Here is a 25,118-nt window from a genome sequence, read left to right as displayed (position 1 = left end):
GGCAGGTCGATACGAACTACCACTGTGGGCGGCGGAGCTGGTGCCAAAGCACGGCGGCACTTTTGGGATATTTTTAAAAATGTGACAAGTGTTTTAATTTCTACAGGTAAAATTCAGGAAATCTGAGGATCGCTAGAAGGCACAGTAAAATATACGATATTTCGGACACCGATTCGGGGTAAGAATCCCTCATTATTTTCTTTGTTATAGTAAATTGAAACCTAGTAATCGATAATACTATGTTTTGTAAAAATTAAACAATTAGAGAATTATAAAAATAATTAAAGATCACTAGTGGAGACGGAACCGGCCAGTGCATATTTACCCTAATTTACTATTTATTTTTTCTTGTACTATTTAAAATGCTTACTAATATATTGTGTACATTAAATTACCAGTTTTAATTGCTTTCTCAATTATTTAATTTACCTAACTGGGTTTGTTGGTTCATTTTGCAATAAATGCCCCAATTATGTTTTCTATATTTATATATCATCTCTTTGCATGACTTACTGCCAATTTATAAATATGAAATATTAATATGTAATTTGGTGATTGATTAATTGTGTGAATCTATGTATGAGAGATTTATTGGGTACCCTAGAAAGGGTGAACGAATCTAGTACATAGAAAAAATCCTACTGTAGACATTATCTCAGTCAGATGGGTTGAGAAGTCCCATACCGGAAGGATTTAGGAGATATGATTCACTCTCATACTGGACGGGGTATCAAAACAACGATATGTTCGGCATCCATTACTAGATGGGGTATGGGGACAGCCAGTTAAATGATAAATTGGTTATTGAGTTCACACGTCAAAGCACATCTATATGGACCCGCAAAGGTACCGATAAACAGGTAAAAATGTAAGTTGTTATTCTTACTCATTGGATATGAAATCACAATATTATTTGAGTTATTATCTTTATAGGTCAATTTTGAAAACTCATAACGGTAATAATAAAACTTGTGTAGTTTTATATTAATTGAGTTTATCTAAACTAATGGCTCTATTAGTTATTTTATAATTTTTACAAACCTTTGATTTTCCGTATCAGTGATTAGTATGATATTCTTACTAGACTAATGTAGCTAATCCTCCTACTTAACCATTTTGGATCAAAAATACCAAGATCTAGATCCTGAACAGTGGGAGAGTTGCGAGTAAATGTTATCTCCTAAACCCCATCAAAGTTGCCAGTGGAGGTTAACCCCATATGATTTCAGTTTCATTTCTGTTTCTATTAGTTTAACTTTTTTTGAAGGGCCATTTGCATAATCTTATTGAACATTCCAATTTACTGTGTAAGGAACGTAAACTCTAATTATTATTGTTTTTATTATTTTAATATATATTCATTCTTTTAAGGTTTCGGGTCTTTACATTTGGTATCAGAGCCACGTTACTCAGAACCATTCATTACACAAAGGTTTAAAAACACTATAATACAACCCAATATTCAACCTTTTCTTGTGAAATACAGGTACAAGGATATGAGGAGAGTAAAACTCCCACTAAATCGAGCAGCCTGGGACAGGTCGCTTCGAGAGGATGTCGATCGATTCTTTGAGATGCTGGAGAGACTTATCTCCGCCTAGTAGGCATGAGAAGAAAGGTGGGAGTTGTCTAACCCTCTACCGTTGTCACAGTTTGAGTCACCCCTGCAACGAGAAGAGTCAGAGAGTTGCGAGTAAATGTTATTTCCCAAACTCCATCAAAGTTGCCAGTGGAGGTTAACCCATAGGATTTCAGTTTTATTTCAGTTTCTGTTAGTTTAACTTTTTTCGAAGGGCCATTTGTATAATCTTATTGAACATTCCAATTTACTGTGTAAGGAACGTAAACTCTAATTATTATTATTTTCACTATTTTAATATATATTCATTCTCTTAAGGTTTCGAGTCTTTACAGTTGGTATCAGAGCCGCATTACTCAGAACCATTCGTTACACAAAGGTTTAAAAATACTAGAATACAACCCAATATTCAACCTTTTCTTGTGAAATGCAGGAACAAGGATATGAGGAGAGTAAGACTCCCACTAAATCGAGCAGCCTGGGACAGGTTACTTCGAAAGGATGTCGATCGACTCTTTGAGATGCTGGAGAGACTTATCTCTGCCTAACAGGCATGGGAAGAAAGGTGGGAGCTGTCTAACCTTCTACCGTTGTCACAGTTTGAGTCACCCCTACAACGAGAAGAGTCGGTGCCACCTCGATATAGCTATGCTCCTCCATCATATCATCTGGCACTGCCATAATACAATTCGGTGCCCCCACCATACAACCAGGTGCCGCCACATGGCCACCCATCATAATCCAGTCCCTCTTCCACAGGACTCAGTTCCACTCATGATGGACCCAAACTACATTGAGAAGTACAAGTGACTAAACTGATCTATTTTTATATGAGCATCCTCCTTCGAAGAAGCCGAGTATTAATTAGCAGAGATAGAGAAGATATTCGCAACTCTTAGAGTGATTTTTGAATAGAAGGTTCTACTTGCCACCTATATGCTTGTGGGTGAGGCAGGTCGCTGGTGGCAACTGAATCAGGCCACTCTGCCTATTTCAATCACTTGATAACAGTTCCTGGTAGCTTTCAATGCAGAGTATCTACTAGAGGATTTTCAGCATTTGAAGGAAATGGAGTTTACACACCTGATCCATGACGATATGACAGTGTCTGAGTATGCTTGAAAATTCTTGAAGTTTGGCCAATATTATCCTGAGAGTATGATGGATGAAGGCAGGAAGACAAAGAAGTTTGAGTAGGGCCTCCGTCCTAGGATTAGACAACAGCTATATGTATTCGAGTTCAGCACTTACTCAGCAGTCTTGGTCAAAGCGCAGCTAAAAGAGAGGAATCTCCACATTTTTCCTCAAACAATGAGAAATTCCAAGCGACCGGTCCCACACCACAGGCCAACACCTACTGCACCAATCCAGCAGAACAAGAGACTTAGGTCGGTGACCCAAGCTCTTCTTCAGAATCTAGCAACAGGACACGATATGACTTGCTAACACTATAGCAATGATTATGAGAACCGACCCTGCTATCGCCTTAACAATACCTGCTACATATGTAGGAGTGCTAACACTACGCGAGAGAATGCTCGCGAAATAAGAATCAGGCCAGATCTCTCATCCATGGCAGAGCTTACACCCTCACCCAGCAAGATGCTGAAGCCAACTCGGACGTAATATAAGGTATGTACAATATTTACAATCACATTGCACATGTTTTGATTGATACTGGTGTTTCAAATTCTTTTATCTCACATGCTTTTGTAAAAAATTTAAATGTGTTACCTAAAAATTTTGATTATGTGCTATTTGTATCTTCTATTGGGCATGGGACACAATTAGGGGAGGTCATACAAAACTTGTATTGTACAGATAACCGACAGAGAATTGAGTATAGACCTAATAGAAATAGATACAGAGATTTTTGATGTAATTTTGGAGATGAACTACTTAGCGACGTATCACGCTACCGTAGACTGCTTTCATAAGAATCTTGTATTCAATCTTTCTAATGAAGAGTCATTCACAAATTAATAAAAGTGTTATATATATTTTTCCTTATAGCAATTGCATTGTTATATGACGCTTCAACTTGGTTGTCTTTTCTACATTAGGTAAGGATAAGGAAAAAATCTACATCCAAGAGATTCTTATGGTCTGAGAATTTTTAGATGCATTTTCTGATGAACTACCCGAACTACTAATGAATAGGGAAGTTGAATTTACCATAGATTTTTAGTCTTGTACCAAATCCATCTCAGTTTTTCTTTACCGCATGAGTCGGATAAAGATGAAAAAACTAAGAAAATAGATCAAAGAATTGCAGGATAGTGGGTTTATCCAACACAATATATATTCTTATGGTGATGGAGTCACATTTGTAAGGAAGATGGATGAGTTCCTGAGGTTGTGTATTGATTACAGGAGATTGAACATAATCACAATCAAGAACAAGTACTCCCTTCTTCGAATTGATAATCTTTTCGATCAATTTTGAGGTGCTCAGGTTTTCTCCAAAATAGACTTGCGTTTGGGTTACCATTAGGTAAAGATCATAACAGAGGACATTCCTAAGACAGCCTTCAGAACTAAGTATAAACATTATGAGTTTTTGATCATGTCATTTAGGCAAACCAATGCGCTAGCTATTTTTATGAATTTGATGAACATGATTTTTAGGTAATTCCTGAATCAGTTTGTCACTGTATTCATTGATGGTATCTTGGTCTATTCAAAGAGTAGAGAAGAAAATGTTTATCATCTTACTCAATTTTTACAAGTTCTCAAGGAAAAGAAGTTGTATGCAAAATGAAGCAAATGTAGCTTCTACCTTGAGCAGACTACCTTTTTAGGGCACATAATATCAAAAGATGGAGTGTTAGTGAATCTCGAAAAGATTGAGACAATACTCGGTTGGGAAAAATTGACTTCGGTTAAGAAGATCCGTAACTTTTTAGGAATGACAAGATATTACCGCAGGTTTGTGAAAATATTTTCTAGCCTAGTTGCTCGATTGACCCGATTTACAAAGAAAAACGTTAAGTTTGAGTGGAACAAGGATTGTAAAATGAGATTTATAAAACTCAAGAAATGGTTGACTACCACACCCGTGTTAGCTCTACTAGGTGGGACAAGTGCATACATAGTATATAGTGATGCCTTTTACCTAGAGTTATGTTGTGTTCTGATGCAGCATAAAAAAGTTATAACCTATGAGTCTAGACAGTTGAAGAGTCATAAGAAGAATTACCCCACCCACGACTTGGAACTTGCTGTTATTATCCACGCCTTGAAGACTTGATGTCACTACTTGTATGAAGAGATTTTTGATATTTATACAGATCATAAGATCTTAAAGAATATATTCACTCATAATGATCTTAACATGCATAAGAGATGTTGGATAAAGTTCCTCAAGAACTATGATTATAAGATTTTGTATCACCTGGGTAAGGGTAATGTGGTAGCCGTCGCGCTCAGCAGAAAAAGTACAAGTTCGTTGGCTCATTTTATAGTTTCTGAATGCAGGATAATAGGGGCTGCGCAACAGATACAACTTCAATACTTGAAGAGGGTTACATGTCTGGCTCATCTAACTGTCCAATCCGAACTGATTCAAAGAATAAAGAAAGCTCAATTGACTGATTCCACCCTAACAGCTCTCAGAAAGGATATAGAACAGAGAGTAAATATAGAATTCTGAATCTCTACTGATGGGTTGCTTAGATTCCAAAATAGAGTGTGTGTCCCAAATGACAATGAACTAAAAAAGGGACATTATGGCAGATGCTCATAGCTAAAAGTTCACCATGCATCCTGAAAGTACTAAGATATACCGAAGTATGCGACTCCATTTTTTGTAGAGCGGAAAGAAAAGAAAAATTGATGATTTCGTCTTCAAATGCCTTATTTGTCAACAGGTTAAGCAGAGCATCCTAGACGAGCTACTTCAACTATTACCGATCCTAAAGTGGAAATAGGAACATATCACCATGAATTTTGTAACAGGGTTGCTTAAGGCACATTAGGGACACGATGCTATCTGGGTAATTATTGATTGACTCACTAAGTCTTTTCACTTTTTGGTTATCAAAATGACTGACCCATTAGACAAACTAGTAAGAATTTATATCCGGGAGATAGTCAGGCTATATGACGTTTCGGTGATAGTGATATCCAACAGAGACCCCAAGTACAACTCTCGATTTTGGTCTAATTTTCAGCAAGGAAGGAGAATAAAAGAATCCATCAACATTGCCTTCCACCCTCAAACTAATGAAAAATCAGAACGGATAATTCGCACACTGGAGGATATGCTCCGAGCTTGTGTTATAGACTTTAGAGGCCATTGGGATGATCACTTACCATTGATAGAGTTTGCTTATAATAACAGCTATTAAGCAAGTATCGGTATGGTCCCATATGAAGCATTGTATGGCCTACCCTGTAGATCGCTGATATGTTGAGAAGATGTGGGTGATAGAAAATTATTTAACCTAGATTTTATAGAGTAAATCACAGCCAAGATAGTTAGAATCATGAACAACATCCAGACAGCTCAGAGTAGGCAGAAGAGTTATACAGACACTCAGAGGAGAGATTTAAAATTTGAGAAAGACAATTGGGTATTTCTTAAGGTCACCCCTTTCAAAGAAATCAGAAGGTTTGGTAAGAGGGTGAAATTAAATCTCCGATTCATTGGACCATTTGAAATCTTGGACAAGATTGGTACGTTCGCCTACAAACTGACACTACCTCCAGAGCTATCCAGGATCCATAATGTGTTTCATGTATTTATGCTACGCAAGTACAACCCAGACTCCTCACATATCTTGTCTCACGAACCACTTTCACTCCAAGAGGATCTATCATATGAGGAGGTATCGGTAGGCGTTGTGGACCGATAGAACAAAGTACTTCGCAATAGCGAAATCTCATTCGTCAAGATCCTATAGCAGAGTCACGCAAAGGAAGAGGTCACTTGGGAGCTAGAATCGGACTTCAGAGCCCAGTACCCCCAACTGTTTGACTAGTGAGAGGGTGACAAATTTGAGGAGCAAAATTTCTTTTTTAGGGAGGAGAGTTGTAACACCCAGGCCCAGAAATTTAACTCGGGATAATCTTTTTTAATTTATAATATATATAAATAAATAAAATTTTATTTTAATTTAATTTTGTTAAATTTTTGAGGAAAAAAATGAATTAGAAACGAAATTGAAAATAATTCTGGGAGAAAAGGAGTGAAAGTGTGAATACGGGACGTGTTTTTGAAAGAAAATTTGAAAACAAGGGGTAAAATCGTAAAAATAAAAAGTTTGGCCACGTGGGACGACTTGATCAATAGCCACAACGAACCAGGACACGCCGCGTAGCGGACACGCTGACGTCGGCACCACGCAGGAGGCCACGCAGGCGATCCACGTGCCTAGCCGATCCAACAGTACAGATTGAATCCCACGCGTATGAACGGTTTAGATGCATTTCTTTTTTAGACGTGATCGAACAGATGAGATTGATCGCGATAGAAAGTCCAGATTCGTCCACGCAATTGGCCTAAACAGGCAACGATCAGACAACTCTTCTTCCTCTACGTCGACGCAGATGAATGACCAGGATCAGAGAGAAGAGGGGTATTTAGACCTCTCTTCAGTCGGTCCCGAAACCCTAGTTGATACCCAGCTAGAGAAGAAGAAGAAGAAGGCGACCAGAGGGAAGACCAGCTGCTGGAGGGACGCCGCTGCCGCCGTCGCCGCATCAGAGCCACCATCGATTATCGAGAAGGTAAAATCTTCCCCTTCCCCCTCAAAATTCAATCCCGAGCCTCCCCATGGCAATATCGAAGTAAAAGGGTTGATGGGTGAGCTGAAAACTGCAGGCAAAGCTCAGCCAAGTCACCACGGCCAAAACCCAAAATCCTCTCCAATGACCCCCTTCTTGTTTCCCATTTCGTGTAATTTTTTTACCATCGTTTTTAACGTTCTCTTCTGGTGCAGGTTAGTCGAAGGGAAATTTCAGCTGCGAAGGAGGACTGGCTCTGTCACTCCACCCGGAGACCTTATGTCGGTAGAGTTTCAGTTTTTTGCCTTTTTTGGCCAAATTGAGGCCTCCCAACTTGACTTTTTTTAGGTTTACGTGTAAAACAGGCCAAAACTTATATAAACCAATCAAAACCAGTCAGCCCAAGGTGAACCACCACCGTGAGCGCCAGAGCCGGCGTCGAAGCACTGCGGCACTACCGTGCTGGAATCCTAAAATTAGCTGAAAAGATGTTTCAATGCCTATTTTGGCCTTTTGGAGTATTTTTAAAAATGTGACAGGTGTTTTAATTTTTGTAGAAAAAATACAGGAAACCTGAGGACTGTCAGAAGGTACAGTAGAAAGTATTGTATTTCGGATACCGATTCGAATAAGAATCTCTCACCTTTTTTTCTGTTATGTAAATTGAAACCTAATAATCGATAATACTGTGTTCTGTGAAAATTATAAAACTCTAAAAATAATTACAAGTTACTAACGGAGCCGAAACCAGTCAGTGCATATTCGCCATAGCTTACTGTTTATTTTTCTCCTATACTTTTTAAAATGGTTACTATTATATTGTGTGCATTAAATTAACAGTTTTAATTGTCTTCTCGGTTATTTAATTTACCTAACTGCATTGCCTCATTTATTGGTTCGTTTTATAATAAATGTCTCAATTATGATCTCTTGATTTATATACCGTCTCTTTGCATGACTTACTACTGATTTGTAAATATGAAATATTTATATATAATTTGATGATTGATTAATGATGTGAATCTATGTATGAGAGGTTTACTGGGTACCCTGATCAATGGTGAATGGACCCGATACATAGGAAAAATCCTACCATGGACATTACCTCAGTTGAACGGGGTTGAAAAATCCTATACCGGAAGGATTTGGAATATATGGTTTACCCTCATACTAGATAGGGTATCGAGGCGATGATATATTTGACGCTCATTATCAAACAAAATATGAGAACGACCGGTTAAATGATAAATTGGTTATTAGGTTCACACGTAAGGGGACATCCATATGAATCCTTAGAGGTAACGGTAATCAAGTAAAAAGGTAAATTATTATTCTTGCTTATTGGATATGAAATCACAATGTTATTTGAATTATTATCTTTATAGGTCAATTTTGAAAGCTCGTAACCATAAAAATGAAACTTGCGTGGTTTTATATTAAATGAATTTACCAAAACTAATGGCTCCACTAGTTATTTTATAATTTTTACCAACATTCAATTTTCCGTATCAGTTATTAGTGTGATATTCTTACTGAATTAGTGTACCTCATTCTCTTATTTAACAATTTCATATTCAAAAAAACTAAAATCCAAATCCTGAATAACAGCTGAATTGCGAGTAAAAGTTATCTCTTGGACCTTATTAGAGGTCAGTGGAAGTTAACCCTATAGGATTTCAGTTTCATTTTTATTTTTGTTATTTTAATTTTTTTTGAAAGAATATTTTTATAACCCTATTGAAGATCCTAATTTACTATGTAAAAAATATAAAATCTAATTATTATTTGCTTATGTTATTTTAATATATATTTATTCTATTAAAGTTTCAGGCCTTTATAATTTTTCTCCAATTAATTCTTACAATAATATTCTCTTATATAGCTATGAAAAGTTTACAAAAATAACAAATAAATTAAAATAAATAAATACTAAAAATAATATATAAGCTAATATCTTGGTAATTTTTTAGTAAATTAGTTAAAACTATTAATCTATTAAAGGAAAACTATAATAACCTTAGATAAAAATAAAAAAGAAAGATCATTCTTGATCAACCAGCCGCAGACAACCTCCTCGGTATTGGTAGCCTGTCTTATATATGTTAGCAGCAAATTGCTGAGTACATATTGTTGTGCCAAAATGTGTAAATACATGTATTAAATAGAGTATTTTATAATTATATAAAAAAAATAGAATATATAATGTTTTATATTATATTTATAGATTTATATCTGTACATAATATGTATAACTTATATATATCTAACATATTAGTATAATAAATTTTGTGTTATAGATCCATACAATATACATAAAATTTAATTTTACATACATGACAATGTTATATACAATAAATTTGATAATAAATAATTGAAAACAAAACTGTGAAGATTAAAAAAAAAAAAGTGAAGAGCCCCTGACTACCGTTTCCTAAAACAGCATGTAATATATCAAATTTGAAAAATGATAACCTGAATGCATAAAAGGGAAATGGCCAGATTGAACTCATGAAGTCAAAACACAAGAATAAACCTTAGAGCAAGAGTAGAAACATTCATACTTGAAGAAGGAAATAGTTTGGAGTCTAAACCTTAAAACATGTTAAAGAGGATCACAAGTAATGTACAGAATGAAATGAAGCCACTAGAAATTCTAAGACTTGAAATCAGGTTTAAAGCTCCTCGGAAAGAAGTATGACCAGATTTTGAAGAACTTAGTGACAAAACATCCTCAGACAGCCCCTTTGAGGGAATGGTAATCCCAATTCAGAAAATAACAGTCTCAGAACTCTAAACATTCTCGAAAATCTCCATAAGAAATTGACATCCGATTTAAAATAATTAAGTGGTGAGACAAAATAGATTCAGTGCTTCCAATCATATTACAAAGCCCTGAAACAAAGAATTGAACATGGCATTTTAGCAAACTCAAGCCAAAGAATACATGAATGTGCATGAATCTAACTTACGTTCAGAGAGCCCTAAAAGAGTAGAGTCAGGGATTGGAAAGAAAACCAAAACAATGGCCAAAAGAGTGAGACTCAAACAGGTATGATACAGCCTGAGGTGAGTTAAATAGATTTGAAAATTCTAACATGAACCCTGAAAACATAGAAGAAAACCAAACAGCAAAGAAGTTTCTATTTTTACTCAAAACAGTAGACTACGTCTCGAAACATTCCATCTAATTCATTCTTCCAACAATTTCTTTAATCAGATCATCAAATCCAAAGTTTCATCCTTTTCACCACATAGAAATGAATAATCAAGCAACAACATATTCAATCCCCTAAATTCAACTTAAACTGTATACTTTTCGCGAATTAAAAGTCACTATTACAGTTGAAATCAAGGTTTTCGAAACCTTACCAAAGGGACTCGGATTAGAAATTCCTCTTTTTTGCTCTCGGTTAGCCACCTTTCTCTCACTCTCTATCCTTTGGCTTTCAACTCCTGTCCTCCTTTTAGACTGAAACACTGGCTTCCAAAATTTCATCCCCTCCTACCAGTCATGCGTCCCTCTATTAAAGTTCGAGCCCCACCTTCTCTCTGTCTTCACCGTCTAGTGTGGCTAAATCAAACTCCCACTCGGTACCTCGAGTAATTCCTCAATCCGAGCCTACGTCTCGTCTCCACGAGCTTCCCTTCACAATCCCGAGTTACCTTCTAGTCTCCATTCCGAGAGGGTATTGGGCTTTCCATTTTGTTGGATTAAAGATGGACGGGGATGTCCCCTACTCTCTTTTTTCTGCTTTCCTCTCAATTAATTTTTCATTCATTTTTCTTTTCTGAATTTTTCTTCTTCTTCATTTCTCTTTTTCTTTTCTTTTTTTTTTTTTTTTTTTTTTTTGTTTTTGTTTTGTGCATTTCGTAATATTTTTCTTTACCTTTTTAACATTTTTTTACAATTTCTCGTTGTTCAATGTGGAAGAAAATCCAAATCTTCCAAGTAAGAAGAATTGTCTGGGAGAATTGTTGGTTTTTTTTTTTTTATTATTTTTTCAATTTTATGATATTTTGATCCACTTATGATAAATATAAAAAAGAAAGTATCTCTCTTGAGCTTATCTCATCGTGTAAAACTTGTGAGTAGTAAATTAATGGTGATAATAACATGGGGCATTTTTGTGGGCTAGAATATATACTTCTAGTTAGTTAATTTATTTATTTATTAGGAAACCAAACACTTTTTATCTTTTTTTTTAAAATATAATTAATTAGTTACTATTTAAATAATTTTTTTTTTTTAAAAAAAAACAATTAATATTATTAATATACAGAACTAGAAGTCATAAAATATAAAGCATGATAGAATTTCAATGTTTATTGCATTGCATTGATAGTAGGATTTGATCCCTAATAATATAATGACAAATCTATATGGTATAAGAAATGCTTTGGAGATTGTGATTATTGTAGGTGAATGAAAAATTTTTATTGATCAAATCAAGTGTATTAATAATAAGTACATTTTAGATCTTTTGGCTCTACTCTTATAAAGGAGATGCTAAATTCTGAGTGTCAATTAGTTTAATTATAATGCGTTATGTCTGTGTCTATCACCTCCCTCCGATGGAGTGAGAAAAATAAGGCACTTTTTTTTTTTTGTTATATTCTAATTATAATAGACTTTTGAAATATTTGTGTGCATAATTTAATTAGTTTTTCCATCTGTATTTCTTATTCTTTGAAAATTAGTATTTTTATTAACCGGCCCACTTGTTTATTATCATTAATCATGGTCAAGAAAATATTATTGAAGTCAAAACTAATAAACAAGAGCTTTAATTTGGGGGAGTCCTTAATGATTAATATATAAACTAATCAATAATTAAATTCAGTCATTTTATCATCAGATTGGTAAAGATGAATGTAATTAATCATAAGGTATAAGACTAATATAAACTACACAAAAAGGTAAATTAAGCAATTCATACATTTAATTGAGTAATAACTCGTACACAATAATTTTCCTAATAAGTATGAAAAAAAAATATAGTTTGAAAATTTAAATATACAATTTTATAGAGATAAATAGAAGTAACAAAATTATCTTATATTAGACAATATTGATTATTTTATGGCTAAAGAAAAAGGGGAAATGGTCGTTGGACAGAGTTTGACCACTTTCCCTGTATTGCCTTAGGAGACTTTTACGTGGATTCTGTCGACACTTTCCATATTGGCGACGTCGACGTTGGGATCAACGGCTCAACCCAATTCTCAACTCTCCATATTTGGCTTGGTCAAAATACTCTAACCAATCAATGCCATTTCATTTCATTCTTATATTCTCGTACGTACATACATACATACATTATTATATAATAATGAAGGATTATTAAAGTCAATATTTTGACTTCTGACCCCAGTTTCTTTTTTTTCTAATCTTGCTCTTTCATATATTGGATTTCTAACTTTCCCACTGAGTATCCAACCCCAATACTTTACAAGATTAATGGCCAAGGCGTGAATGTATATACACACACACACACACACAGGGGCTACCCACCAAAAAAAGAAAGCATGTCAATCATGGCATCCTATTCTACTCTTGTCTTCTTCCTCATCTCCTCCATTCTCTCATTTTCTTCATGGGAAACTGAAGCTAGAGGATTGCCAATCACTTCATTGATCACCAGAGACCTCTTCAATGCAATTTTCCTACACAAAGACAACCCTGCATGTCCTGCTAAAGACTTCTATACTTACGATTCCTTTATTCTAGCAACGAGACGGTTCCCAAGATTCGGCAAGACGGGCCGTTTAACCACTAGGAAGCGTGAAATCGCCGCCTTTCTTGCTCAAATTTCCCACGAGACCACCGGCGGTTGGCCTACTGCCCCGGACGGCCCCTTTGCCTGGGGCTTATGCTTCAAAGAAGAAGTTTCTCCTCCAAGCAACTACTGTGATTCTACTAATACCAAATGGCCTTGTTTTCCTGGAAAATCTTACAAGGGCAGAGGACCCATTCAATTATCATGGTAAATACACACACACACACAAAAGTATGATTTTATGTTAATGGGTCAAATAATCTTATTGGGTTGAATTGTGTTATGCTTCTCTATGTGATCATTTGGATGTTGTGTTATATAAAAGAATAACATTAAGTGGGATGGATGCAGGAATTTCAACTATGGACCAGCAGGGAGAGCACTTGGTTTTGACGGGTTGAGGAACCCAGAAATTGTGGCCAACAATTCGTTGATTGCATTCAAGAGTGCGCTTTGGTTCTGGATGACAGAGCAGAGACCTAAGCCATCTTGCCACAATGTGATGATTGGCAGATATATCCCTACCCCAGCTGACATAGCAGCTAATCGGACGGCCGGATATGGTCTAGTCACCAACATAATCAACGGAGGACTCGAATGCGGAATACCGGGTGATGGTCGGGTCAACGATCGGATCGGATACTTTCAGAGATACGCTAAGTTGTTCAATGTCGATACTGGACCTAACCTAGACTGTGCAAATCAGAAATCCTTTTAAAAAAAACTTTCTTTTTTCATTAAAGAAATAAAAATATTATGTTAGATTGATGGAATGGAACTCTGTGTTTTGTTATTTTCTGTAATTCTCTGGGAGATCATATATAATATAATATAATTTATTCATTTCGAAGATACATGCAATGAAATGGTTACAACAAACAAAATGTGAAGCAAGACTGACATGAGGTCGATTCTGCAGTGCGAATTAATGTGTAATTAAAAATTATATTTAATTAAGCCGGCAAGATGAGACAAGGATATTATTGCATATAACTTCAATTTTTTTTTTAAAGGTAAATAGTATATATATTTATCAATTATTTGATATATATATATATATAACAATCAAGACATAACACATATATCCTTCAAGAAATTTATTTTTGTCAAAGATAAAATAACACAAATAACCTCCAAGAGATTTATTTTTATTTTAAGAATTAAAGACCTGACAGAAACTAGAATTAATCTATTAATACTTAAACCATACAAAATAAGATGCTGCAACCCAACAATCAGAAGAAATGAAAAAAAAGAGGAGAAGAAGAAGAAGAAGGAGAAGGAGAAGAAGAAGAAGAAGGAGAAGAAGAAGAAGAAGAAGAAGAAGAAGAAGAAATAGAAAAAGAAAAGAAAATCAATTAGTCATTGGTTGTTGCTTTGTTATGGCATTGACAGCATAGATGCTTCCTGGGATATATCCTGCTACTGTTAACAACACTGTGATCCAGAAATCAGCCTGCAACTCCAAGATTTAAAGATACATAATGACGTTAATTTTCGTTTGGTAAACATATTCGAATTCATATGATATGGGATTGTATTTAATTTGACTATATATATGTTTATATATACACATATGGTCCAGATCTAACTCAGAATTGAGATTAATGTACACAAACCTTGCATCCTTTGGACTTAACTACGCCGAGGGGAGGCAAGAGAATGGCAAGAAGAAGATCAGCACAGTCTGGATTTCTCTTTTCTTTACAGTAATAAAAAAACTGCGTCAGTATACAGCACATATTGAGAGGGTTATGCTTCACATACGCTACAGATTAGACCTCATCATGTGTACTTATATATAACATCAAAAGCTGATCTTTTTAATTTGCATATATTCTAACTAAAAAGGAGGAGAAAAAATGATGAATTGAAAGGTGTTGGCAGGAGATCACGCAAGCAAAGAATCGCAAAGATGATCAACATGTTTGATTAATTGAGTTGTGTGTTGGTGAAGCTTTAAGGTGAAAACGTGAATCATGCGTTCATAATTTCATTGTTTGAAGATGATCACCAAGAACATATAGCTTTAAGGGAATGCTAGCTGGAAATGTTGGTGTATATATATATATATATATATATATATATGCTTGCCTAGAGAATAAAAGAAAAATATTGCTTTCTTATCTGGAAAATATACTTTTTTGCTTACAGTATTAACTTTATAGGTACCATTATACAATAACTATTGAGAGATGATCAAGGTGGGAGTAGAAATAATCTAACAGATGAATTGAAATTTATTTTCTTTAAACAATGTATTTATATTCTAAAATGCGATAATTAAGCACATAATCCAGTCAGATATATCCACATTTTCCCAGTCAAAATATTCTCTGTACCCCAATAATATCTATGAAAAATATTATGTACATGCACAAGGAATTTGATTCTTTTTGTTAGGATAAAGAAGTTGATGCATCTTTGTAGTAATATTATTATTATTATTATTATTTAATAAATATAAATCATAATATTTATGTTAAACTTGGACATAAACACAAATATTTAAAGACTTTATTATTGTATTTATAGTAGTAATTTACATGTACTTTCAGATTTGACTACTATAACCATAATGCTTTTATTAGTTAAAATTCAGAACTGTATATAAAAGTAATGAAATCGAATTTTATTAATAATGTGAAGTTGGTCATTTAATTTGTTATGATGTTGGTGAAATTGTATTAACTAATAAAGGATTCATCTCGGATTTGTGTTATAATTAATGTGAAATTTATTTTTAACTTCTTACTTAAAACAATTAAAAATTTAAATAATAATAATAATAACGTTATCATTCTAAAATAATAAATTTGAATTCATAGTTTTTCAGTTCTAAATGTGTCTTGGTATTTCATATGAAATAGATTTTTATTGTCCTTTAATAAAACTAGAATTACATACTAATTTAAATTTTGTATAGAATAAGAATAAGAACATAGTAAATGTGGGATGAAGATTTTAAGAAAATTAATTATAAATAAGTAGAAATACAAATCAACCATTGTTGAATTCAAAATACTAGTAGAGTTATTTCAGTTATCTATTAATCTGGGAATTAACATATAATTACGATATGTAATTAATATTTGATTTATATAATAGACTTGATGCATCCAATCACTAATTAAGAATAAGTAGGTGCCATAAAAATGTGTAAGTGAATTCTACAGATTTGAATTTATTTCAAACATAATAAATTTAAAAAATATATATAAACATATTTTATTTTATTGAAATAAAATAATAGAAAATAAGAATCAAATTTTCTCTTAAATATTGCAGTATAAGAAATTGTACTTGTAATACCCGGGCCTGGAATTTATCCCGTGTTTAATTTTAAAATTAAAAAAATATATAAAAATCTAATTTGAAAATTAATAAAATTTAATTTAATGTGAAATTATTAAAAAAAAATAAGTTGAAAACGAAATTAAAAATAATTTTGGAAAAAACAGTGAAAATTTAGGTTCGGATGGTGTTTTTGAAAGAAAAATAAAAAAATGGGAGTCATAACGCAATTAAAAAAAATTGCGCCACATAGGACTGTCCAGTCAGCAGCCTCGATGAATGGGAGCGTGCCGCGTATCAAGGCATGCTGAGTCGGTGCCACACTGGAGGCCACGTTAGCGATCCGCGTGCCCTGCGATCGGACGGTCTGAAAGCGTTCCCACACGTATGGACAGTCCGAATCCGTTCCCTCCTCAGGTGCAATTAGACGGTCGTGATTAAACGAGACGAACGGTTCATATTCGTTTACTCTTTAAACGAGATCAGACGATCGAAATTAAATCGCAATGAACTGTTCACATTCATTTCCTCTTTAAACGCGATCGGATGATTGAGATCAAACACGATGAACGGCCCATATTTATGTAAAACGGGTATAAATATTTTGCATCACACCAAACCCAAATCCTAGCCACTACCCTTCTGCAGGAGAAGAAAAACCAGTCACTGAAGAAGAGAGCCGACTATCGCCCGTCGCCGCGCCAGAGTCACCTCTGACCGTCAAAAAAGGTAAAAATTTTTCTATCAGCTTAGAATTTGATTCCGAGCACCCCTATGACCAAATCAGAGTAAAAAGAACGATGGTGAGTCGAAAATTGCGGACAAACCCGAAACCTCCTTCAATGAGCCTCTTCCCATTTTCCATTTCGCGCGATTTTTTCACCATTGTGTTTACTATTTTGTTTTCTATAGATTGGCTGACAAAAAACGTCCAGCCACGAAGGTGAGCAAGCGGAGCTACCGCATTGAAAAATGTCACCACCGATAGGTTTCTATTTTTTGACTTTTTTCGGCCAACTGAGACCCCTTAATGTCTTTTCTCACAGGGATATGTATAAAACTAGTCGGAAACGGCCAGGTCGATGCAAACCGTCGCCAGAACATGGTAGTGCAGCCATGTCAGAATTTCAAAATTGACCGGAAAAGGTTTTTAACACCCATTTTGAATTTTTTAGTGCATTTTTAGATATGTAAAACGTATTTTAATCTCCACAGGAAAATTCAGGAAATCTGGAGACCGTTAGTAAGCACATTAGAAAGTTTAGTATTTCAGACACCGATTCGAGTAAGAATCTCTCATCTTATTCACTGTTATAGAATTAAAACTTAATAATTAGTAATATGGTATTTTGTGTAATTTAAAAAACTTTGAGAATAATTACAAGCCTATGTAACTGATTGTTGAATTTACAGCTTTAAATACATGATGATATACTAGAATAGTTGAATGATTTAGTTGTACTTGCTTAACATATATATTGCTTATCTTGTATAATTTACAGTTGATTTGTGAAATTGAAAATTAATATGCAAATGGAGAATTGATTGGTCATGTGAATTAATGAATGATAGCCTTACTAGATATCCTGAGAGATAGTGGACGGATCGCATACATAGAAAACCATATCGTGAACGTTGCCTCATACTGACAAAATATTGAGGAATAGTACTTTTGGTGCTCATATCGGATAGGGTATGGAGACGACCCGATTCAACCTTATACCGGACGGAGTAGTGATGAATGATATTTTTGGCGGTTATACCAGCTGAGGTATGGGGACGATCGGTTAGTTAACAATATTGAATATTGGTTCACGCGTAGTGGGATATCCTTATGGGCCCCCAAGGATACTAGCAGACAAATAAAAAGGGAAAGTAGTTGTTATTGCTCACTCAAAAATGAGATTGGAAAGTTATTTGAGTTATTGTCTCTATAGAGCAATTTTGAAAATCTCGCAACGATAAATATATGCAATAAATAGTTTTCTTTATGATAAATGAATTTACTTAAATCAAGAGCTTCATTGGTTGTTTTTATGATTTTTACTACATTCAGTTTCTGTATCGGTGAGTAGTATAATATTCTTACTGGGGTAGTGTAACTCACCCTTTCATGAACTATTTCAAATCCAAAGGACCAACACTAGATCCTCATCAATAAGAGGGTTGTGAATAGTTCACCACCTAAACTCCCTTCAAAAACTAGTAAAGGTCGTCCTAAAATACTCAACATATTGCCTTTTGTTTATTTCTTTTATTTTCGTTTGTTCTTTTAGAATGGTCATTCCCGTAACCTTATTAGACATTCTAAATTATTGTGTAAAAAATATAAACCCTATTATTTCTCTTTCGCATTTAATTTATGACTTTATTTCCTTTAAGTTCCGAGTCTTTACAGTTGGTATCAAAGTCGTGTTCCTCAGAATCATTTTTTACACAAAAACTTAAAAATACCAAATACGAATAATCACCCAACCATTCCTTGTGAAAAATAAGTACAAAGATGTAGTACTCGGGTCCGAAATTTGGCCCGGAGTTAATTTTAGCATTAAAAAATGTGTAAAAATCTATTTTTTAATTTAATGTAGGATTATGGAAAAAAAATAAGTTAAGCATGAAACTGAAAATAATTTTGGAAAAAATAGGTGAAAATTTGGATTCGGATGGTGTTTTTAAAAGAAAATTCAGAAACTGGGGGGTCAGAACGTAATTAAGAAAAATTGCACCATGTAGGATCGCCCAATCAGTAGCCCTGACGAATCGGAGCTTGCCCCGTTGTAAGGCACGCTGACTCGGTGCCACGCGGGAGGCCACACTAGCGATTTGTGTGCCCTGTGATCAGATGGTCCGGAAGCGTTCCCACACATGTGAACGGTCCGGATTCGATCCCTCCTCAGGCGCGATCAGACGGTCGCGATTAAACACGATAAACGGTTTAGATTCGTTCTATTTTTAAATACGATTGGACAGTTGAGGTCAAATCGCAATGAACGGTCTTGATTTACGCGAGACGGGTATAAATATGTCGCATCACACTGAACCTAAACTCTAGCCGCCAGCACCTCCGGTCAGAGAATAAGAACCAGTCGCCAAAAAATAGAGCCGACCGCCGCCCACCACCGCGCTGGAGCTACCTCTGACCACCAAAAAAGATTAAAAAAAATTTATCTACTAGGAATTTGATTTCGAGCACCCCCATGGCCAAATTGGAACAAAAAGAACGGCGGATGAGTCAGAAACTACGGGTGAAACCCGACGGCATCGCTGTGGGGAAAATCCGCAATCACCTTCGATGAGCCCCTTCCCGTTTTCTATTTCATGTGATTTTTTTACTATTATGTTCACTGTTCTGTTTTCTACAGGTTGACAAAAAAAAATGCTCAACCGTGAAGGTGAGCCAGTGGAGCCGCCACATTTGAAAATTCTACTGTCGGTAGGTTTTTTTTTTTTACTTTTTTAGGCCAACCAAGGTCCCTTAACGTGTTTTCTCACAATGATATGTATAAAACCAGTCGAAACTGGCCAAATCTGGCTGAAAACAGCTAGGCCAAGGTAAAGCACCGTTGTGGGCGATGGTGCCGTCGCTAAAGCACGGAGGTACCGTTGTGCCGAAATTTTGAAATTGGCTTAAAAAGGTTTTAACACCAATTTTGGATTTTTTAGAATATTTTTAGGTACGTAAAACATATTAAGAATCCCTCACCTTATTTTCTGTTATAGAATTGAAGTTTTATAATCGATAATATAATATTTTGTATAATTTAGAAAAGTTTGAGAATAATTACAAGTTACCAATGAAGGCAGAACCAATTAGTCATTTATTTATTATCCTATGTAACTGATTATTGAATTTACAGGTTTAAATACATGATGATATACTGAAATGATTGAATGATTCAATTGTGATTCCTTGATATATATATTGTTTTTCAATATACATTATTTTTCTTGCATGATTTACGGTTGATTTGTGAAATTAAAAAATAATATGCAAATGAAAAATTGATTGGTCATGTGAATTAATGAATGGTAGCCTTACTGGATATCTTGAGAGATGGTGGATGGACCGAATACATAGGGAATTCTACCGTGAACGTTATCTCATATCGGATGGGGTATTGAGAAATGGTATTTTTGACGCTCATACTGAATAGTTCACGCGTACTGGGATATTCTTATAGGCTCTCAGGGATACTAGTAGACAAATAAATAGGAAAGTGTTTGTTATTGCTCACTCGAAAATGAGATTGAAATATTATTTGAGTTATTGTCTCTATAAGTTAATTTTAAAAATCGCGCAATGGTAAATGTATGCAATAAATAATTTTTTTATAATAAATAAATTTATTTAAATTAAGAGCACATTTGTTGTTTTTGTGATTTTTATTAACCTTTAGTTTCTGTATCGGTGAGTAGTGTGATATTCTTACTGGGTTAGTGTAGCTCACCATTTCATTAATTATTCCAGATTAAGAGAATCAAGATCCAGATGCCGATCAACAAGATAGTTGTGAATAAGTTCACAATCCGGATTCCCTTCAGAAGATAGTGAAGGTCGTCCTAGAACGCTCAGTTATTTACCTTATTCAGTATTCTAAATTATTGTGTAAGAATGTAAAATCCTAAACTCTATTATTTTGCTTCCGCATTTAATTTATGATCTTATTATCTTTTAAATTCTGGAGCTTTACAGTACTATCTTGAAATGTTTTTAAATTGTATAATTTGGACATTATTATTTATGAATTTCACTTGTGTGAGGGAAATTTGAAAATCCTGGAGGCCTTATTTACTAACAATTGCATAATATTTGAAAACCCAAATGAATATATATGATGGTCCGTTTTTCAATTTCCTAACAAGGCCTAGTTTGATATAATTTTATAAATACTTAAATGCAATTTTATGAATAACTACATGTATATATTGTTTTATTAGAACATTATTATTATTTTTTAACAATTTAGTATTTGAATTTTGACATTATGAACTTTTAGAAAAAGACATTCGTTATAATATCCTAAATAATAATATCCTTGTGTGTGTGTGTGTGAGAATTGATACTTGCATAAATAGGAAGTCTCAATTTTCCAAATTAATTAATATCATTAATCAGAATGAAAGTAGGAGCAGCCAATATTTATGAGAATTTGAAATACATTGTTTTGATCTTTGTATAAACATAAATTTAATTTTTATAATTTGAAGTAATATTCTTGTCATTTTGTAATTAAAATATGTGCATACTTGTAAATAAATTCAGACATAAATTTTAAATATGATATTATTTTTATAAAAAAATAAAAATAATAATAATAATAATGATATAGCTGGTGCTGCTACTGATTTACACTAATTGTGTATGTAAATAAATGTACATGATCCATCCGTAAAACTGTCAAAATTTTCAATTCTATGTCTCTTCCAAACCACAAAACCATATCATAAATCGAACACATCAAAACCATCATTGTTGAAAGTGGTAAGCTCTTGTGATCTTCAACCTTCTTACAGTCGATAAGAACATCCTGCAATTATAAATTAAACATAACTAAATATATAGAGATTTACATATATACATATAAATACTGAAATTACTTACTCCCAAGGAACATCCCCAACCATCATCCAATCGCCTTCCTTGTCCTCATATGTCAACACATGACTTTTCTCACAATGCATCAATTCCTCCTCTTCAGCCCCTGTAATTAATTTGTTCCGTCAAAACAGAATATTAATTCCCAATTCTCAAATTATTACCAGAAGAGAAATATAATATTGTTGGGAAAATAAATATAAAGTAAAAAAGAAAATGTACTATATGCCTGTTTACACACATAAAATCAAGAAGAAATTTTTTTATTATGATCAAATAGCGTACATTAATAATAAATTATAAGCTATTTATATAGAAAAATTATGAAAATATAAATAAAATATAACCAAGATCAAGCTTGCCAAATCAACACATATTAATACGAGAATGGACAGACACACTTAGAAAAAAAGAGAAAAGAACTTAACAGAAAATGGCAGCGTTAAACATATGATCGAGACTCCTTATCAAATCACGGTAGCCATCGTGAGCCAAAAGATCTAATTTTCGACCAATAGGAATGCCCTCCATGTAAACCTTTACAAAGAAAGTTGCAGAACTATTACATTCGCTTTCTTCTTCTTCTTCTTCTTCTACCGTTTGCTTTAAAACCGACTTTATGGGTGGCCAATTGCCAGATCCCTGCAAACTAATTAAAAATATTTTTGAAAGAAATGAGAAATGGGTATTGGTTAAAAACAAGTTTGGTCAAATGGGCTCTTGTTATAGTAATGAATGAATGAACGTAAGTACCTTGTAAGCTGAGAAGGAGTGTGGTGTTGAGTAGTTGATGAAACGGTGAGTCCGAGACTGAGATCAGTGCTAAGATCTGTTTTGAAATTTGAAGAAGAAGAAGCAGATGAGAGAGGAAGGTGGTAATTACTGCTTTCAATAGATGAAGACGACGGAGTTACAGCTCTGCTCATTTTGTTGAGATGTGAAGACAAGGAAGCCGCCCTCTCTGCGTTTTGCAGGTATAGATAAATAGACAGAGAGAGAGAGAGAGAGAGAAGAATGTTGAAAAATGATTCATGAGGTTTTTTGTGGGAGACAATTCCTTGGGAAGACTGGTTGGCCTGATATGTTGCCAGCTTAGCAGACAACTACACGTGTCGAATATCATTACATCTATATATCTATATATAATTATACTTCCTAAGAAACTTTTCATCATCATCTTCACAGGTTTACACTGAACATGAGTCTTTTTAATAGTTGTTGGCGGCTAAGTAAATTTATTGCGTCCATGTAAACATTTAATTTAATCTCATGTAAGTAGTTAATCACATTTATTATGTTGTATTAGCATATAATTAATTAAAAAGATACCATGTTAATCTAATACATAATTGAATGCACGAGTTGTTTATAATATGGATAGAGACATTATAAACTCAGAGGAAATGAATATGGACGGTTGAGGGAGAATCAAGAAGGATACAAAAGCATCGATATCAGAAATAGAAAAGCTTTGTATAATATATATACGTACATGTATATACGCAGAACAACAACATGCAGTGTACAATAAAATTAAATCCGGAAAAAGTTTGTCTGAAATCGAAGTTCAATGGATGAGATCATCGTGTCCCGAAATCAAAAAACACATATTATTAATTAGGGTTAATATTGATAATGATGATACTGACATAATGTTCTTGTAAAATTTAACATACAAAAAGTATTAAGCAGAATGCTTCGACCTCAAAATTCATACAGGAAAAAGGAATACAAAAGACAGTTTGGATATTTAGTGACTGTTCCCTAGGGTTTCACACTCGAATAATTTATTCAATTTTCATTCTATTCTAACTTGATATAACAATTATATATGTACATACATTAGGGGTAATATATAGATACTTCTCTTCTTATATTTTTACATTAACTTTTTTTTTTTTTTTTTATTTATATATAAATAGATCAATTAGAAACAATTTTTAATTATTTATGTGCATTTATAATAAAATTAAATTGTATTATTATTTTTTTAAATTTATTTTTATCATGTTATAATTATTATATATGTGTTACATAATCAATAAATACATATATTTATTTAAAGAAAATTAGATTGCATGAGCATTGGGAGGAATTTTTGGTGAGATTGAGAAATGGGAATTACTACTTAATCTTTAAAGAGTAAAAGGCTGTGTTGGGGATAGAAACACAATTTGCAAGCACAAGGAAAAGGAAGCAAAGACACAAAGTAAATGCAATTGGAATTGAATTTCCAATTTCGCCAACCCCACGTGCACAAACCACGTGTCTCTCTCTTCATGACAAATCTTTTATATCATTGGTCCTCTTGTTCCTCAACAAATATACATATATATATATGTGTGTGTGTGTGTACACATATTACCCAAAACAAAAATATTTTTTTAAAAGGGAAAAAAAAGAAGGAGAGTAAGGGGAAAGGGAACATGAGATATTGCTTGTACCGAAAGAATCGCCATTTGTAAACCAAGGAAAACGAAAAGGGATGTGAGATGGAAACAAATGAAGGAAAAAGAAACAGCACTTTGTCTCCCACCGCCCATACCATCCATCCTCTTTGGTTTGGTTCAATTTTTCTTTTTCTTTTTAGTTTCCTAGTTTCAACTTAATTAAAAGGAACTTAATTTCTCTGGAACTGCAACTGCCAATTTTTCTTTTTGAGTTGTTTGGGTGAGAATAAGAAAGGTGATTCATAGTAAGTTCACCGTCATTCATCATTCATGTCTACTCACTGTTGGGGAATTAAATTTCGTACTTTTGATTTGGGGGGGGGGGGATTACTCCAAATTTTATTGGGTTGCTTTTTCTTTCCTCCGCTAAAGTTTGTCTCTATTGATAGGGGCTTCACTAGTGGGGGCAGCATCCCATTTACAGCCTTGCTTTTATCAACCAATATCTTCTTTTTATTTATGGTTCTGCTGTTTTCTATATATGTATGTAATAAAATATAATACAGTAATAGGAGGTAGTTTCTTGTTAAACTTGTTTAACTTAATTTGGACAAAAGAAGAAGCTCTTTGAAATTTCCCTTCATACGTTAATGCAGTATTAGGCTACACTTTGTTGTTTCCAGATTCTTGTCTTTCGCTATTTTTTAGGTCGATTCTCTTCTTTGCTTTTTCTAATAAATTCCACAACTCTCTTTT

The 25,118-nt window shown here is 33.9% G+C and overlaps 2 protein-coding genes and 2 long non-coding RNA genes across 4 annotated transcripts; 1 reads left to right on the top strand and 3 right to left on the bottom strand.

Annotated features, from left to right (window-relative positions):
• Positions 1 to 9,866: 9,866 nt before the first annotated feature.
• Positions 9,867 to 11,139, bottom strand: LOC148253762 (uncharacterized). Its single transcript, XR_015819107.1, has 2 exons — positions 10,675 to 11,139; positions 9,867 to 10,197 (listed from the first exon to the last, which is right to left on the bottom strand). It is a non-coding gene; the product is annotated as an uncharacterized LOC148253762 (long non-coding RNA).
• Positions 11,140 to 12,754: 1,615 nt separating this feature from the next.
• LOC110814177 (Chitinase family protein) lies at positions 12,755 to 13,925 on the top strand. Its single transcript, XM_022041557.2, has 2 exons — positions 12,755 to 13,289; positions 13,434 to 13,925. Exons 1-2 carry the CDS (start codon positions 12,832 to 12,834, stop codon positions 13,798 to 13,800), a joined length of 825 nt encoding a protein of 274 aa, XP_021897249.2. The 5' UTR covers positions 12,755 to 12,831; the 3' UTR covers positions 13,801 to 13,925.
• Positions 13,926 to 14,164: 239 nt separating this feature from the next.
• On the bottom strand, positions 14,165 to 15,320 carry LOC148253761 (uncharacterized). Its single transcript, XR_015819106.1, has 2 exons — positions 14,702 to 15,320; positions 14,165 to 14,538 (listed from the first exon to the last, which is right to left on the bottom strand). It is a non-coding gene; the product is annotated as an uncharacterized LOC148253761 (long non-coding RNA).
• Positions 15,321 to 21,689: 6,369 nt separating this feature from the next.
• Positions 21,690 to 23,076, bottom strand: IAA30 (indole-3-acetic acid inducible 30). Its single transcript, XM_022041563.2, has 4 exons — positions 22,726 to 23,076; positions 22,401 to 22,621; positions 21,979 to 22,078; positions 21,690 to 21,904 (listed from the first exon to the last, which is right to left on the bottom strand). Exons 1-4 carry the CDS (start codon positions 22,896 to 22,898, stop codon positions 21,844 to 21,846), a joined length of 555 nt encoding a protein of 184 aa, XP_021897255.2. The 5' UTR covers positions 22,899 to 23,076; the 3' UTR covers positions 21,690 to 21,843.
• Between the last annotated feature and the right edge of the window lie 2,042 nt (positions 23,077 to 25,118).

The sequence above is a fragment of the Carica papaya genome, chromosome 5 (genome assembly GCF_054855325.1).
Source record: "Carica papaya isolate Zhongbai chromosome 5, ASM5485532v1, whole genome shotgun sequence".
Lineage (NCBI taxonomy): Eukaryota > Viridiplantae > Streptophyta > Magnoliopsida > Brassicales > Caricaceae > Carica > Carica papaya.
Note: the sequence above shows the minus strand (reverse complement) of the source record. Positions and strands in the feature narration are given on the sequence as shown.

Excerpts from the sequence above, each read along its gene's own strand:
- LOC110814177 (XM_022041557.2), top strand. The coding sequence starts at position 12,832 with ATGTCAATCATGGCATCCTATTCTACTCTTGTCTTCTTCCTCATCTCC. Across the intron at positions 13,290-13,433 it reads GGACCCATTCAATTATCATG|GAATTTCAACTATGGACCAG; the intron begins GTAAATACACAC and ends GGATGGATGCAG.
- IAA30 (XM_022041563.2), bottom strand. The coding sequence starts at position 22,898 with ATGAGCAGAGCTGTAACTCCGTCGTCTTCATCTATTGAAAGCAGTAAT. Across the intron at positions 22,622-22,725 it reads ACTCCTTCTCAGCTTACAAG|TTTGCAGGGATCTGGCAATT; the intron begins GTACTTACGTTC and ends ATTTTTAATTAG. Across the intron at positions 21,905-21,978 it reads GTTGGGGATGTTCCTTGGGA|GATGTTCTTATCGACTGTAA; the intron begins GTAAGTAATTTC and ends TTATAATTGCAG.